The following is an 18,554-nucleotide window of genomic DNA, read 5'->3' on the forward strand; positions in this document are numbered from 1 at the left end:
GGCTACAAATGAGGACGGCCTGAATACTGAACTCTGGGTATGATGGCAATATTTGTATCTGGATTGTGGTGATGGTTATACAGGTAAATCAATTTGTCAAAACTCATTGTGGAAAAAAAAACCCTTAAATGGGTACTATGAATTACATGTAAACTTTCTTGACAAAGTTCATTAAAAAGAAGAATGGTAAGAATATCCCTTGAAGAAAAGAAAAAGAATGGTATTAGTTCCTATAGATATCAAAATGAAAATGGGCCCTTCCCTGAGAAAGAGCAAAATCTTAATAGGAAATACATTATATACATATATATTTAAAATGTTTCTGAAATATTTAAGTAGCACATTAATGTGCTTTCAGAAAATTTTAGTGTATTAAACATGACAGAAATCAGTAATAGTAGTAGTAACAGCATTAGCCTCTTTGGTCTTAACTGCTCTGTCCTCTTACTACAAGATTTAATTCAGCCAACTAAAGTTTCCTTACTAAATTACACTTTTTCTGCAGGGAATTTAAATCATATATAAACCTTCAAATGTTACACATATATATTTTTATAATCTACTAATTGCATTACATCTTGCTTCCCAATTTAAGAGCCAGTTCTATAGATACAAGAAATGATTTTAAAGTAAACAAAGCAGCCACTCTTGGCATACTTCAGAGCGAGAGATAAATATGGAACTTCTAGTATTCCAAAAGAAACAGTGCAGAAATGTTCAAACTATAGACTCCAATAATGGGCCATGAAATCAATTCAGTGAGGCAAAAGTAGCCTGTTTAAAAACATGATATATACTGTAAGAGAAAACATCTGAACGCATCTTGCAGTAGGGAAACTCTTTTCTGAGGTTTGCCTTTTGTTTTTCTTTCAGTCACACACATGTGCATCAACACTCACCTGAATCCACATCATGGATCCTAGTTTAAGGAAAAAAAGTGAATGCCTCTAGGAATATGCTAGAGCAAGAGGAGTAAGAGTGCAATGAAAAGTCATAAAATTTGAAGTCAAAGACCTAAGTTTTTTTATCTTCATTGCTGCCACTTATTAGTGATATGACCCCAGAGGAGCTAACTATAGGCTATCCTAAGAACCTTTATTTATTCAACTGTAAAATGAGAAGTATTCAACTAACTTTGTATAACAATTGTGAAGAGTATATATGAGAGATTATTTCACTTAAAGTAAAAGCTAAAATCCTTATGACGTCTTTACACAATCTTTCCTGACATACCTCTGGTCCCCTACCTTTTCTGCACCCATCTACCATTTCCTTCCTTTCCTACCAAACTCCAGCCACACAGACTTCTTGCAATTTTTCAATCATAAGACATCAAACCATAAAACATCCTCTCTTAAGGCATTTGCTCTTGTTTTTCATCCCTTTCTGGAACTCTTTCCTCCTAGATATGCACAAGATTGCTCCCTCACCACAGGCGCACTCAATCACTTTCTAGGGGAAGACTTCCATGACCAGCCAATTTAAATCTGCAGCCCATACATACGCCACATGCCTTTGGTCTCTTTTTCTCCACACTCTTAACACCAATTGCCAGAATATGTTTTTTGACTTTGTGTAGTATAATTCTCTTAGAACAGTGCCTGGCACATAGGAGTTAAATTAATATTTGCCAAATGAATGAATAAATGAGTGACACACAAAAAGTATCTAATACGTCTTGTTTGGATTAGTATGAAATCACACTGGAAATCACTTATGACCTAAGTTTAAAAAAAAATAGAGATTACAAATCAGTAAGCATAGCCCAATTTCTGTATTACAAAAATGGACAGTGTTATCTCTGGATGTTTTTCCTCTTTTTTTATACTGTTCTAAATTTAAAATTTTCCACATTCACTTTTGTTACTTTAATAATCAGGGAAAAAAAGCAAAAGAGACTAGAGTGCTTTCAAATACACACACACACACACACACACAGGAAACAACAAATTATGTCTGCCCAGGTTAACAGTTTTCTAGTCTGCAGAATTGCAAGTGGCTTTTATTTCCTTCTTTTCCTCATCTTTATTTTCCACTTTTTCTATAATAGGCGTATGTCATTATTACTACTGTTTTACCTCAGGCTTCTCAGCAAGTAACCTGACATTTGCTTCACATAAAAACTTAAAAATCAATAAATAATAGTATTATTTCCTTGGTATGCTTCAATAATATATACCTATATTCAAGAACCCAAAATTACAAAATATATAAGTTATAAGAAAATTGTCTCTATTACAAGTCTTCCTTTTAAAAAAATTCAAATCTCAAGACATTAATTTGAATGTTAGAAATCAAAGAAACTTAACTGTCCTTTTTCTATAACTGATAAATCAGAAATAAAGATAAAACTGACAGTCGAACTTCGTAAAAGCAAAATACATATCTTTACCATGTCTTGGGGTTCTAGCATCTACATTATTTGCCTAAGGCTGGCATATACAATAAAAATAAAATTCACTTAACCATACCATTTAGAATGTAGACTACTCTGAAGAACGAATTCTTCAATTAGTTCTAGTTAATTGCAGCAAATTAAGCAAAAAGCCTTTGGTATTGAAAACTTTTCTAAAAATGCACTAATAAATCATCTCTTAGAATAAACATAAATCAGTATCTAATGCCAAAGCATACTGCTGTGCCTCATAATCATTATTAAAACTATTAAAAATTATAAAGGGCCATATCTCAAACAGGACCTGCAGATACGCAGAAATTTATAGGTTATACACTATAAATATAAGTTGTACATGTAAGTTTTAGATATGAGTTGACTTTGCTCCATTTTAAATATGAAATTTTTAGATAATATGAAAAAATGGAGGTGCAACCTGAGAATTTGGGGTATCAAGTTTCAAGGAAAAAATATTCTACTTGAAAGTAGCTTTTTTTATAATATGAGATTAAAAATAATCCCTACACCAGAAATTGACACAACATTGTAAACTGACTACACCTCAATAAATAAATAAATAATCACAATCAGCAGAGCTCACAAATACACAAAATCATTACTTAGGTTTTCAGAAGAGTGACAGAAAAAGCAATGCCTTTTTCTTCGACACATAATCATTTTCCAAATTCATTACTCTGATTCACTTTCCTTACTTTGTTACTGGAGCTACTTAGTACTATTCTGTTTTCCTTATATGGTGTTTATTTTAATGCTTCAAAAGGCCAGTACCTAACAGATCTTTAAAGTTATTCATACACATTATATAACACAAAGAATATACAACATTTTCAAACTACTGCACTGACATTCTCAATGCTCTAATTATAAATTACAATTCAATTTTATTTGTAGGGGAAAACAGGCATGATGCTCACAAAAACATATTTGACTAACAATGATAAAAAGCAAGCACACAAGTTCCCCAAACTGGAAAAAACCCAGAGAATATTCACAATCTTTCATCCTTAATGAAGAGGGAATGAAGATGAGGCAGACTTCCTGTTATATGTATTTACACACAAAGTATCAGGACTTCAGCACGCAAAAACATCCAAGTATTAAATGGCCCACTCTGAAACATAGCAGAATCATTTTTTCCCTACTCTCCACACTTCCCCCTCCCACTGCCAAATATTTAATTAAACAGAAATAAAGGACAAACCACATGAATGTAGCAGTATCATAAGGTAGAATGAATGAATAAATGAATCACACAAACTTAAGAAACTCCTAGTTTCATTATAGCCACCAACAATCAAGACTCTACCATGATACTTTTCACATGCTTTACAGTTAGCCAAACATTTCTGCTTTTTATCTCAGTTCTCCTCAGCAACATGAGGAGGTATAAATGGCTAAAAAGCTGAGGTTCTCTAATACTATTTTGCCGAGGCACATAGCTAATACATTCATGGAGCCCAGAGTAGAACCCATTGTCTGAATCCAAGTGTGGTAGTCCTGTCCATTAAGCATGGACATATACTCAAAGGCAAATAAATGAACTTTCTCAACTTCCAAAAAATAATGACAGGTGCTATGTTAAGTATTTCTTCTAAACTTCCTCCAGAATTCTGGAATATTTACAACGCACAAAGGAAAAGACCTAGGAACCAACATTGCTAAGAACCTATGGTCAGGTGTTTGGCACGATTTTATTTAACTAAAATCTAAGTAAGCCTAAAAGAAGATATTTTATTCATTCTAAGGAAATGGAAAAAGGCATAGGGAAGAAACTCGCTATAGATAACTTGAAATAACTCAAGTTGTAAGTGGTAGACACACTTGAGTCCTAAATCAATGATCTCCCCATTAGATTTATCCCATTTACCAAAGGAATTAAGTGCCATTTATGTGTCATGCTCCGTGCCAAATGCTTTCAGATAGAGCAGTACTAAGATGTATTTTTGTTACTCAAAATATTACACAATACTTAACACAGTATCTAAATGAAATTCCTGGTAGGAAAAACATGTCTACACTTTAAAAAAAACTGCATTCTTCTTGTTTACTTTTACAAATTTGATACAAAAAAAAAGGAGCATAGTGCACCATATGAAATAAACTGTGGCTAATTCTCATTTGCCTCAGAAGCTTATCTTAAGTGCCAATTCCCACTACAAAAAAAACAAAAAACAAAAAACAAAAAAAAAGCACACAAGAGCCTTTATTCCTCATGTCAACCTTATGAGGTAAATATTATTACTTACCTTCATTTTCTGAACGTTAAAACTGAAGTTTAGATAGGATAAGCCACACAGCTCATTAAAAGCAGAACTGGTGATTCCATTTCAGGCTGGCTAGAGACTATAGCATCATATAAAATTTCAGCACAATATAACTCTCTTTAATAGGAAATAGAATCAGTTCCATTTTATTCAGTCAAAAAATGAACTAGACAATTAAGCAACTTGGCAGTTCCAAGTCACCATGGTAGAATCACTTACTTTTGCTATGAAAAAATGGTATATAATGCATACCTATCAAAGTAGTAATTTGCTCAAACTGCATTCTTAGAGAATCAATTCTTTTTATTTAAAAACATTCATTTGGGCTCTTTTTTTTTTTGCATGTCAAAATTAACTATGCTAGCAACCTAAAATAAATGCGTAACTGTTACATATTCTGAATAACACACACATCTTAGCATTACAAAATATGAACTTCTAGTAATATAGGTGTAAGTTCCTATGAATGATTATATTGCTAATTTGGATTTTTTGGGTATCATTCTAATATACTGAAGCAATGTTAAATCTTATGCTGACCAATAATGTCAAATAAGAACTTTCAAACTTTGCCTGCCCTAGAAACTTACATGACAAATTCCATCCATTAACGTAATACTTTTCATTATAGGCATTGGTTTATATGTATTATAACAGGTTCTCTGGAAGACAAGAAACTACAGAATTTCAAAGTCAGTTGTTAATAATTAAAAATTCCTGCCAGTATGAATACAGAATACTCAATTTGACTAATGCAGATTAAAAAATCCTTCAAAAATTTCACAAATGCACAAAACCATCAAGCTTGTAAGTTTAATTATAAATCAACTGTGGAATCTAACAATTTCCTCCTGAAGCACATATCTAATTATCACTCACATTGTTTAAAAAAAAAAAAGTTACTTATTCTTTGTCATGTAAAAAAGTCTCTCACACTATGGCAAATCCATTCCTTCAGCCAACTTCTCATGAGGTCCCAAAACTCCATCAAGACTATATAGCAGATCGCTTTGCCACTCTCTAAATCCAGTCTATTCTCCCAGACTTTGTGTATTTGCAAGGCAGATTCTGTACCCTGCCCCACCTAGATGAACTCTAAATCACCCTTCAGAACCCAGTTCAAACATCACCTGCCTGAAACCAATTCTAATGCCCTCAAACAAGGTTCCTCTACACTACCATGTATCCATCACATGCACTATAAAAACTGAACTTGAAGAATTATTCATTGCACCATGCAAAGTGCACAGCAATATTATGGAACTATAGCAGGTAATTAATTAAACATGAAAATCTTTACTGACTAATTTCTAAGAAAAATCTATGAAAAATTTTGCAAAGCCAACATCTTTAAAGGTTTTGATTATCTTATGCAAACACAAAGTTTTAAGTTTGCTCTCCTTTATAATTTTCCACTAATATAGACAGGAACCCCCTCTCCAATTCCACCTGATTTGGAAAACATTATCATGGCCTCTTAAATGAAAAATAATCCCTCTTCCCTGTAGCTATTCATAAAATTTATTACAAGTTACTAGGTCCATCACAACATTTTTAGCAGTTGAAAGACAAAGATTTATGTCTTAATCATCTCTTTTTCCCGTTAGAATTCACCCCTATTTATGTAGAAAGCACAAAGTAACTGCTGGTCAAATTCCTTGTTTTCATCAAACATGAAAAATCTGACTCCACCTTAGGGTCTTCTTTCTGTCCAGAAAAACATTCACCCAAATTTTTGCATGGCTTTCTTCTTTTTCAGTTTCTGCTCAAAAGCCACCTCCAGAGAAGGGTCTTCCTCTCATCATCACCCTACTTTCTTAAAATGGTCTCCTCCTTCCATCCCTTACCCCTTAATTTTTTCATTACAATTGCCATCTTCGGAAATTATGTTCGCTGGTTTATTTTCTGTCTCCCCCTCTAAGATGTTAGTTCCATTAAGGCAAATGTCTAGAAAAGAATAAATACTCAGATTATTAAAGGATTTAGTTGAAAATGTCTCAAGTGCTAACATTCAACCAGTAGTCTAAAATTTAAATTTAAACAATTTCTATCTAAATGCTACTCAAAAACAAGTAAATTGTATGAAATTTGCATTTGCAGAGAGAAGAAAAAGTCCTGACTTTGTAAAAACATAGAATTTTAGGTTGGAAGTGATTTTAGAGACCAAAAGTACAGTAGTTTTTAAACTATGCTACGAAACATCTTAAGAGCAGTTAGAGGTCAAATTCCCTGAAGCCCTGGACAATTGTTTTATACACATATATCTATTTTAGGATGTGTGATTCACAAACATACAGAACACAAAAGTGCTTCATATATCATATTTACACTTTGAAGGCTGCTATCTCTGCTGTCAGGTTAAACAGTTCTGCTACAGACCTCAAAGCTTGGCCTCATGTGTCTATGAACATATGTACAATTTCTCATAAGTATACATAGATGAGAAAGGTTCTATAGCTCTGATTTTTCTCCGATCTAAGGTCAGACATGCTCACTCACATAAAATAATACAAATGACACCCCTAAAACACTATTTCATGCACTATTAAATCAAGTCAAAGTTAGGACATGATCTCAAAAAATAATTATGCAATAGTAAGTAAATTTGTAAAATGTAGCATCTGTGTGATATTTTATTACTTACTCTCATCGTAACAGTATTTTTACTTAAAGTTTTGGTGTTTCTTGATGAATATGTTTATAACTTTTTTAAATGTGAGCAGCTATTGTATTTTTCCAGAAAGTTAAGCTTGAAACAAAAATTTCCCACTACTTCTCTTTCAAACTTCCACATAAACTTAATTCAATGATACTGAATCTTCAAGATGATCAGTTAAAAACAAAAACAAACCTTCCACTTACACCTACTTAATTTGATAAATCAGGATTTTTCCTAAAGAGTAATATTAAGTGAGAAAGACATTAAATGCCGAGTCCAGTCTAAGGATAAAATGGTCTTCAAAATTCCCAATTACAATTTTTCATACTAATAAAAAAAATTTGATTGTTCTATCTTTATGTTAATGTTAAAATTTAACCTTATTTTAAAACTAAATATCAAAATGACAACCATATAAAATTATGACAGTGTATATGAAAGTGCTCTGCAAGCTGTAAAGCATTTTCTAGGTATTAAGCAGTAAAATTAAGCCGAAAGGTATTAGGTCCTTTGAATGGCACGGTAAATTTACTGAATTATTATTATTTTACCAATCTATGAAAGATTCTTTTACAAATGGAAAATTAAGTACAAAATTTGTGTGAATAAGCACTAATTTACAATGCAAAACTAACACAAAAACACATTCCTGCCAGATATGACATAAAACCAAATGTTCCTCTCCCAAACACATTGTATTACATAATTAGTCATTACATTTTGTCCAGATGCTGATACAAAATGGAGTTACCTTTCAACATCCAAATATATAAATGCAAACATGGTAAATCAATACATTTGAAAAAAAGGCAAGTCTACTCACTGTTACTTAAATTGCCAAAACACAGAATTTCCTCTTGTTTATCATTCCTTGGCAAAGTATGTACTAAATATTCTCCCTCATCTGCTTCTCTCTCATCTGCTTTCACATAAGGAAAGATATTTCAATTCAATAAAAGCAGAGAAAAACTGGTGTCCTGAGTTCTAGAACAAATTCTCTTTTAAAAAAAAAATTCTCTCTGTATCTTAGTTACTAGCTTTTTAGTCATTAAAAAGTCTCTGAAAAATACATAGAAAAACGGGATATTTTTAAGATCTTAAGTCAAATGTTAGCATCTCCACTAAATGCAACTCTGGGAGTCATTTACTCTGTTTTGATTCCTATTATCTCAAAAAAGTACACAAAACTGGTGCACAATCTCTTATTGAAATCCTCAAAGGCCAGACATCTCTCAGAATTAGAATTTGCCAGATTTTAGAAACGTATTTATCATATATGATCTAACATATCCCAGTGTGCCCTAGGCAGCACCTGCAATCAAATGCATTAATATTTCTGCATTAAAATAGAAAATTAAGTTAAGACAGACTGTGATCAGGCTACCAACTGCAGTTGGAATTTGCCATCACGCTTGCTTTAAAAAAAAATCACTTTTTAGAGCTTTCTGAAATTTGGACTGCCCATAAAGATACATCAAATCATCCCACTCTATTTTCATAAGGAGAATGGTACTCAAAAACTAGAGAATTTCTACTTTGTACTAGGCATTGGGCCAGGTATTAAGAGTAAAAAGGTGGGTAGAGGGGAGGGAAAAAACACTGAATCTGACTTAAGAAAGCCCAAATCTAATAGGGCTTCATGGTTAAGCAACAGTAAATATTAAGTTCCCGAGTAGTTACAAAATATCTCCTTCAACCAATGACCTTAGTCATGCAAAATATAGCAAGTATATAGACCTGAACATTGCCAGAGCACTTTGTAACTAACATCCTTCCCTCAGTCCTGTACTCACTCCACACACATTTCTCTAAGAAGCTGGTTATCTAGTTTCCCAGAGGTAGTTAAGAAGCAAAACTGTAAGAAAGGATTCAGGAAAATAAAGGAACATAGGACGCCCTTCTCCGCATCCCTTTTTTTAATCTGTTGTTTCTGATTTGTGGATTAGGAAACTGAGCACTCTGACAGCACTAAGTGTGAAATGACAATCTGGCTCCAGCACAATTGACTGCATATTTACTGATAACCTACTAAGTACTATGCACTATAGAAGGCATTAGAAATGTAAACATAAATAAGACACAGCCCCACCTCTCAGGTGCTTAGAGTCCAGGAGGGTTATGGTGCATGGTGGGGGGAGGGGCACAGACAGTAAATTATAATAAAGTGTGACACATTTAGTAGTAGAAGTTTGAAGAATAAAAGCAGTACAGCGAAGGGATTTGGAGAGTCGGGAAAAGTTTCATTAAGAAAGTGACACCAGAGTAGTTTTGAACAGTAAGAAGTTTGTCAGAGAAACGACAGTAAAGACCACCACCACCACTGTCCCACACAAGCTCCATATAATAACATATGAATGAAAGCAAACAAAGGGAGAAATTTTCAGAGTAAGTGGCAAATATGTCCAAAATATCTAGCTATATCTAAATAGACATATACAAAATATCAAAGTGTCTCCAGAAAAGGAAAATTTGGGGTTTTTCCTCTTAGGTAATTTATTTTGCATTTCATGATTATGTAAGCCATGAGGACTTATCAAAAAATAAAATATTGTAAACCATTTCATTAATTCATAATGTAGCATACCCCCAAGTGATAATACCAAGAAATTATCATCTGTATTTCAGAGAACAAGCTGTCAGAATAAAAATACTAGGAATTCTTTTTCCAGGTTATTTCTAATAGTAGAGACAAAGTAAATAAACAAGCCATATCAGCATGACTTGTCATAAGACAGGAGTTTTAAGAGTTTAAAAAAGGATGTCAAACAGAACTAAAGCAACTATATATATAGTATTTAAGTTGAAGAAGGAAAGGTTCAATGAAAAAACCAAGGTTAAAAATTATAAAATAATTTAAAAAACTTAAAACCCTAATGTTCATTCTACTTCTTTTCAAAGGTAGACTTTCTATAACAGACACCAACTTCAGTATAGATCTTTGCAAAAATACCTAGTAAAAGTCACTATGAAATTCAACTCCTTTAAGTATCACAGGCAGAAATCACCCCAAGTAAAGAAGAACAGTCACCTGTACCATCAACCAGAATGATTCCTATCATAGCACCAGATCCCTTGAAATCAATATTGTATGCAATTTGATTCAAACATTACAGTGCAACTCAGATTAACTCTTGACTCTAAAACTGCCCTACCTGATTGGGACCTTAGTTTCTTTTATTTCTTTGTGCTACAAAATCCACTAGAAGTCTAGGTTACAAATAAAATTTTATTTAGTAGTATCTTTTCCTAAGATTGTATCACTATTTGCGTAAGTTTGTCCTCAAATGCCTAGTAAGCAAGTACATGAGAAGTCTGCTTTTAAATATGTAATCATAATAGAATAAACTTTATACAGTTAAAAATTTTAAGACAATTTAAAAACACTGTTTAACATCGCTTTTAAAGAGCAAAATACAATTCTTATTTTTACCAATCCAGTAATGTCTAGTCATTATTTCTTATGTACACCAGAGTACCTTTTCTTTATTTTTCTATATTATCAGAAAATATTATGACTAAACAGGGTAAAACTATAACTTCCCACACGTTGCAAAAAAATCTGGGTGTTTTAAAATACGAATATTTTTAATACCAATATCTACTGAAGAAATAACAACCAAAACAATTGAGTTAAAAGCACTTCTAATGAAATCTACTCATAAATCTAAGCATTTACCTTTGAACAAAGAGGATTTTCAGGCTATAACTAACTGTAAAGTATCTCTGAAAAATCAAAAAGTAAATTTAACATCCAATGTTATTAAGTAAAAATACAGGTAACAAGTTCTCGTGGGGAGGAGTATCATTCTGAGGTTTACTTTACCTTCAAGATCAATGGAATGGAAGAAGATATAAATCACTCACACTCATGCCTTTTGCCTTCAATTTTCTGCCATACAAATTTACTTTAAAATAAAATACTATAGAAACTGAAAACCTTTCTAAGACGCTGTATTTGTTGCTTGGTTAAACATATAGGCAATTCTAATTCCCCAAGAGTATCAGATTAAGTTACAGATATTTCTACACAGTATACATAGAATAAAAGGGTTCTACCAACAAACGATGCTTACATTAATTTATTTTTATTGATGCAGTATTAATTAGGATGCCAAAAATGTGAAAGTTTCTCAATTCCTATCTAAAATACAAAGTATTCACAGAAGTCACTGCAATTCAAGCCCTCAGGAAAAAAAGAGAGAAACGTACCTTTTTAAAATTATATAAGGACCTTACAAAGTCAAGAAAGAAGTGGAGCAGAAGGAATTTTGTCTTTTTTAACATGTATTTTGTATTTTTCCTTTAGATTTAATATTTACTAAAGAACTACAAACTAAAGAGGAGTTCAACATACAAAGTTTACTGCAGACCTTGGTCCATTAAGAAGTACCTGAACGAAAAGAGATCTGACTGTACACATCCAGCCATATGAATGTAGCCATTTAGCCATTTCAGTCCACTGTGATTCTTAATCAACTCTTTAATGAGATAAAGTTATCTTCCAAAACTGCAAAAGATACGTGTACATTGGCGCTTGGGAAATAACTTGTCAAATATACCAAGCATTCCCAAACAACATAAACTTGGTATGTAAATAGATATTTTCTATCTCCTGCCCCTATACTTTATTACTTTCACTTACGTTGTTTCAAAATACAAATCAAAAGCTGTACTTACGATTCTAGAGGTCTAGAGTCCTAACATCAAGCATGACAGAAAAGTTGTTCGATTTTGAGCTCTAAATTCATGCATGGCCTCCCTTGTGAACAGATTCCAACTCAGATACTTTCTATCATTTCGCCAAGAATCTAAGGGTTTATATCAGTGTACTTAATTATTAGAAACCTTCCATAAGATTAAGAAAGGAGTAGGATTCTTTGACTAAGAGTTTTATGAAAATGAAACAAAAATGTGTTGCATTCGGTGTTCTGGATGTTGAAAAGTGAAAGCATCTCCTAGGATTCGAAAAAAGTAGATGTTTTTAAGTTCCTTCCAAGAGGGTGGTACCCGTATATAAGACTTTTGTGGTTGTAATACCGTACCCACAGGGCCTGGAATAAATGCAAATCCTAAGACCTTGGAAATGTTCTCATAAAAGAAAACAACTCGCATTCGCAAGGACCATAGTTATCAAGAGTTAGAGAAATCTCCTAGACGGATCAGAGCCTGAACTAAGAACCAGGAGGGTCTCTTTTAACCCCACTCACTTCTTCCGTGAAACTTTTAAGTTAGACCCAAAACAGCAAAAGGTGGAGAGGCCCCGGCGGAAGTAGAAACCTAGGGCTAGCAACTTCACAGACAGAGGCGTCTCGGGTTCCTCCGCCGCCCCAGGACTCTCCGGACTGTCTCTACCAGACCACGGAAGCTTCACCCTCCGGGTGCGGAAGCAGAGAAAGCATCACTGTTAACACTCCTTCTCCTTCCACCATCCACAGCCTTCGGTACCCCAGGGCCTGGAAGCTCCTGAGGCCCGTTAGCCAGTCCAGTGTCCCCCATCTTTTACATATACATACACAGAAACAGACAATTTGCAGGTGATGTGCGTGTACTGAGAAAATATGAACAGCCAGAGACCGCGGCAGCTGCTGGGAAAGCGGCAGCGCCGTCCAAAGCGGGCCCGGGCTCCTTGGCCACCGTCGCTGCCGCCTTCTCTTCTTCCCCAGGAAGCAGCGCGGCGGAGGCTCCTCCGCGCTGGCGGGAGCCCGGGGGAGAGGAGTCTGGGGGAAGCCCCAGCGCCAGCCGAAAGAACCGGGCCTAGGATCCACAGCTGCCGCTGCAGCGACCCGAGTACAGCGACGCTTTACGTCCCGTCCACCACCCTCCTCATACACACCCCCTCCCTCCCTCCACCGCCGCCACCCCCCCTCCCCGCCCGCTCCGCTCTCCCTCTCTCGATTGGAGCCGAGACAAAAGCAACGGGAAGCGGCGGGCCGGGACGCTGCCCGCGGACCCCTGGAGCGACCGGACCGGCCCCGAGGCATTCCCCCGCCTTGCCGGGGCCCCGAATCCGCCGCCCCCGCCGCACGCCCCGCTGCCAGACTTCCGAAAATTTGCCAAAAACTCACCGCATGAATTTTCTTGTCCCGCGGATCCAAGATGGCGACGTATCCACCGCGGAGGCTGCTGGGAGCAAGACCTTTACCCTCTGACCTCCGCCGTGACCCCCGTCGTTCCGGCTTCCCTCAAGGCGGCGGCGGAAGGTGGGAGCGGCGATTGCCGACGGGACAGAGTTGGGGGTGGGTAGACCGCTTCCCTCGCGTTAGACAGAGGGTTGGAAGAGGCTCTTCACTTCCTCACCTTCCTTTCCGCGGCCAACACTGTCTCTCTCGCCGACTCACGGGGAGGCTCGTTGTTTCTCCGAGACGTTACAGTGAGCAGGGCCTCTGCGGCCGCTACGGCTCCCCTGTGGCCGGGTTGCTTCGCACCGGCCGCGGGCTCTAGGTCCGAGGCGGGCCGCGGGGTCCAGGGGCGGGGAATGGTGAGGTGGCGTCGGCCCGCCCTCCCCGGGGACGCGGAGCGTGTTTGTGTTTGTGTTTGTGTTCGTGTCGGACACCCCGCCTCCCCCCACGTCCGCCACGTACCGGGCCCCCGTCACTCCACCGCCTGCAAATCTGATCGCTGTTCCCTCTTCTTCCCTCAGCCCCGGAAACCTCCGGTACTGGTGCACGCACTTCCAGGGACCCGCAGCGCGTCAGCATCACCTCTTGAGAAGTTAGTGCCCCTCAGCCGAAACCACTGGTATTTTCTACTCACCACTCTTCCTTTTTTCTTTTTTTTTTTTTTTAAACTCCTTGAGAGGGAGCATCTTGGGGAGCAGGTTTTTAAAACACTATTGAGTGAGGTTTGCCGGGTTGGATTTATAGCACTTTTCTTGCTCCCACTCCCCAGTCCCCCACGTAAGCTGGAGTGACTGCCTGGGCTAGCTGTCAGCAAGACCGTTTGAAATTATGGTGGCTTTAGTGGAAACTTCAGGAGAGTGAAGTCTCTTGCTTCCCAGAAAAATAATTGTCAAAGTGAAATTAATTTTACCTTCTTTGAAATAAGAAATCTCGCTTTATTCTTTTGTATACCGATACACTCTCCCCGTTTTACCCGATATTTTTGAACCTAAAAAGAGCCTCTGCATGTGTGTTCAGGAATTGTGTGGTTTTATGAAGTGAACATTGTTACTTCTTTTCTGTTAGAGTGACAGAATTTGCTAATGTAAAGTACAGTTCATTTGGAGTAAATAAAATTCCTATTTCCCTTGTTTTGTTTCTTTTATAAAGTCACTCTTTCCTTCCAAAAACTCACTGTAATCTAATTTAAAATTGATTGCTGAAGGGCAAGGGACATCTGTCAGTCGTAAATGGCAAGAAAAATAAGCATATTATAAAATTATAGGTGGTTTTGCCGTATTTACAGAATACAAGATATTTTGGTGTGTTAGTAGATACTCTGAATTCGTTTAAATTCCAAATGATGCTGATGTAGCCAGTACAAAATGTTTTGCCCTATTATTCATTTTATTGAACATTCTCCTTCACTGTGTTTTTTCACTTCAGGAAAATTCAAAAAGGAACAACACTTCTCTGTGTGCTTTCAGCCCTTTTCCTCCCCTTCCCCTAAAAGTTCCTTCCTGCCTCTTGAGCTTTCTCTTCTACTATGTAAGATGGGGTGTTAAAAGACTGAATATACCTCTCAGTATCTGTGATACATATAGGTATATGAATACATGAATCTATGTATTATTGAGCATTGTAATACATTAAATAATCTATTTTGATGACTAATATTTGGGGTTGTAAGAAGAATTGTTAAAAATGGGGTATGTTTATAGATGTATAGTAATCAAGCATTACTTACCATTCTAATCTATTAGTTTGGTTTATATAGAGCCTAGGACTTTGTTAAAGCCAAAAGGTGACCCTTATTCTTAGCATCCCCATATTTACTCAAAGCACAAATTTTAAATAGTATAAACATTGGTAAAATTGTAAAAATCACTTCCAAAAGGAGGCAGGTCTAATTTGAGGGTTACCTTGGACATTTTACTGAAAAAGATAGAACAACAAACATTTTCATGATAACTCTAGCATAGCAGTTAGGGAAGAACACACTGATACTATTGTTTTCTTGAGAACACTGTTTAGGATAAATTTACTTTAAGCATTCTTGAGCAAGGGCTTATATTTATGGCTTTCTAATAAGCACTCTAAGTGGAACATTTAAAAAACTGTCCTGTTGCATCCAAAAGTTCATCTTTGTTGCTAATACTTGTCAAATTTGCCATTTGGTAGGTTGTGGGTTGGTTTGTTTTTTTTAACTATTCACTCTAGTGGATTGCCTTTTCCTTGAAAAACAATTTCTACTGAGTATGCGTTTTGTGTGTTTTTGAAGTGTATTAAGGTAAATTCCTTGTGCATCTTAATAGAAAAATTACCAACTTAAAATGATTGAGAAAAAAATTTCCTTATCAAGGAAAGAATGAATTTGTATATAACTAGTTGTAGAGAAAAGAGACCTCCTTATTTAAAAGGTGTAGACAGTATTGAAAATCTTAACCATGACAAGGAATAAAAAGGGCAGGCATCTCAAAATTAACATGTGCTGAAACAGAACATTTGAATTCAAACTGTCTTCTTGTAGCCTTCCTGATTTCCATGAACAGTACCACCAACAGTTCACTCACTTGCTCAAGCTAAAAAACTAGGACTCTTCTGTGATTCCTTACACTCTAGGTCCAACTCATGAGCCAGTACCATCAGCTGTTCCTTATGTATATTCTGAGCTCAGCCACTTCTCATCACCTCTGTTGCTACCACCCTGTCCAGGCCATCATCATCACTTGCACAGCAATAGCCATACTATCTCTGCTTCCCCTTTTCCCTGCACTCCTTTAAACCATTCTCTACATACCAGTCAGAGTGATCATTTTAAAAACTGGATTAGGTTACGTTACTTACTTATTTAAAAACCTCCAATGGCTTCCTTGAAATAGAATAAAATCCAATTTCTTTACCATGGCCTTTAAAACTGTATAATCTGGCTCCTGCCTACCTCTCCAAACTCATCTTATTCTCACCCTTCTCATTGCCTCCTTTCTGTTTCTGTCATATACCAAACTTTTTCCAGTCTGTAGCAAAAACTGTTAGTTGTCCCTAAAATTTCTCCATTTTTTTCATAGTAATAGACATGGATGTATGGCTGACCAGAATAAAGACTATATTTTCCAGCCTCCCTGTAGCCATTTGGTATTCTGGCCAATGGAATATAAGCAGATATGTGGCTCCCTTTCAGAACTATCCTTAAAAGATAGTTGGTGCACACCTTTAGTCCTTTGCTTCTTCTCTTATATCCTGCACCCTGGAATACAGATGTGATGGCCTGGAACCCTCACTGCCAGTTTGGGTCATATGCAAGCTTCCCATCGTAGGGATGGTAGAACCTCAAGCTGGTGAAATTGTGGGTCCTGGAGACCTTTGTGGAGCACCATATCAGCCCTGCAGTCGTTACGTACGTATTTTGATGTGACGAAAATGTAAACTTCTATCCTGCTAAAGCCACTATTTAGGGTGTCTTGTTCTCAGCTGAACTTAACTAATACTCTACCTCAGGACCTTTGCACTTGCAGTGTTTTTCCTGCCTGGGCTGTACTTCCTCTGTGTCTGTTTGGCTGACTCATTGTCATCCTTCAAGTCTTGATTCAGGTATCATTTCTGACCTGCCTTCCCTGGCCACCATATCTAAAGGAGCTCTTTTTCCGATTTATTCTCTCTCACATGACCTTCTGTTTTCTTAGTAGCATTTATAATTGTGTCATTATCTTCTTTATTATTGATTATCTTTTTCCCTTCACCCTACTTAAAATGTAAGTTCCGTAAGAACAGACTGCATCTGTTTTGTTCATTGCCTTATCCTCCACACATTATATACATTAAATAGATATTGTTGAATGAATGAGACAGTGGATTAATGAACCATTGAATGAATGAAATAGATCCTTATCCAAGATTAGGTAGGCTTTTTAAAAATAAATGTCTTAAAACGTTTCCTTCAACACATAATGTATAAAATCCAAGCTAGGAAGCAGTTAGGAAAAATAGTGTTAAACTAATGGAATATACCTAACATCCTGCCCTTGATGACGAAGATGTATACTAAGATAGTACAGGAAAAAGCTTACTTGATGAGGCAAACTGGCAAGCCAAAAACCACTGCAAAATAATATCGAGGGCAGAAACCCTTACTAAATAGCGGTCTGATTTATGTAACTTAGTGAACCTTGGCTTCTTCATCTAAAATACGTGTAAGACTTAAGCTTTGAGTGGTAATACTATAAAAGTTTAATAGTAAGTCCAACTTATGCATGATATAAGAGGTACACCTTAATTTGGCCTTCAGGTGTTATTTTAACAAGTGATTATGTCTTGATAATAATGGCAAGGATTCAGAGAAACAGGGCCTCTTATACTGCTGAGAGTGTAAATTGGCACATTTCTAGAATGCAGTTTGGCAATATGTATCAAAAGCCTTGAGCCTATGCATTTGACCCTGCAATTCCTCTTCTGCAAATGTATCATAGGAAATAGAATATGTGTAACAATTTGATTGCAAATATGTTCATTACTGCATTGTTTATTAGGATATTGGTTAAATAAGTTAAGCTACATCCATACAGCAGAACAGAATTCAGCCATTAAAAATAATGTGAAAGAAATTTTATTGACATGATATATTAAGTGTGAAGAGAAAGTTTTCAAATATAAGTCCAATTTTGTAAAACTTTGTAAATCTCAAAGGTCTAACAGGATATGTGCAAGGTGTTAATTCAGTCCCACAGAAGTAACTATTACAGTTATTTTTGTTTCATTATTTCTGTTTCATAGTTTTTAAATTTTTCATAGAATACTTTTTTTATAATATTGGTTAAGAGTCTATCTTTATCTTTAAAGAAAAATGTGGATAATTTGGGGAGATAGGTTTGTCAAACCTGATAACTTTTATTCTTTCTTCTTCTCATGCCCCACAACTAATTACCAATTCTTATATGTTTTACCTTCTGAATATGTGTAAGGTCTACCCTTCTTTCCTTCTGCCATTCTCTTAATCATTCCCCCATAATCTCTCATTTGAATTTTAAAAGAGATGTTTTTAAACTGGTCTTTCTTAATTTTTACCTCTCTCCAGTCTTCCAGACTACCACCAGATTCTATAGTGCACATCTTAGGAGATC

The 18,554-nt window shown here is 36.1% G+C and overlaps 1 protein-coding gene and 1 long non-coding RNA gene across 9 annotated transcripts in view; one reads left to right on the plus strand and one right to left on the minus strand.

The window, feature by feature from the left end:
• The window catches only part of CNOT2 (CCR4-NOT transcription complex subunit 2), a 104,796-nt gene extending 91,248 nt beyond the window's left edge, over positions 1 to 13,548 (minus strand). For 2 of the 8 annotated variants that reach the window (XM_015247778.3, XM_015247767.3), the window contains exon 1: positions 13,405 to 13,548. In XM_015247778.3, the coding sequence (XP_015103264.1) occupies positions 13,405 to 13,409 (5 nt within the window). In that variant the 5' untranslated portion in view covers positions 13,410 to 13,548. Of the gene's footprint in view, positions 1 to 6,527; positions 6,546 to 13,404 lie in introns of those variants that run through there. The other 6 variants (XM_006197822.4, XM_072973402.1, XM_072973401.1 and 3 more) reach the window with 6 other exon arrangements.
• Positions 13,475 to 14,588, plus strand: LOC140700252 (uncharacterized). Its single transcript, XR_012078618.1, has 2 exons — positions 13,475 to 13,575; positions 13,980 to 14,588. It is a non-coding gene; the product is annotated as an uncharacterized lncRNA (long non-coding RNA).
• The last annotated feature ends 3,966 nt before the right edge of the window (positions 14,589 to 18,554 follow it).

Source organism: Vicugna pacos, chromosome 12, assembly GCF_048564905.1.
Source record: "Vicugna pacos chromosome 12, VicPac4, whole genome shotgun sequence".
Taxonomy (NCBI): Eukaryota; Metazoa; Chordata; class Mammalia; order Artiodactyla; family Camelidae; genus Vicugna; species Vicugna pacos.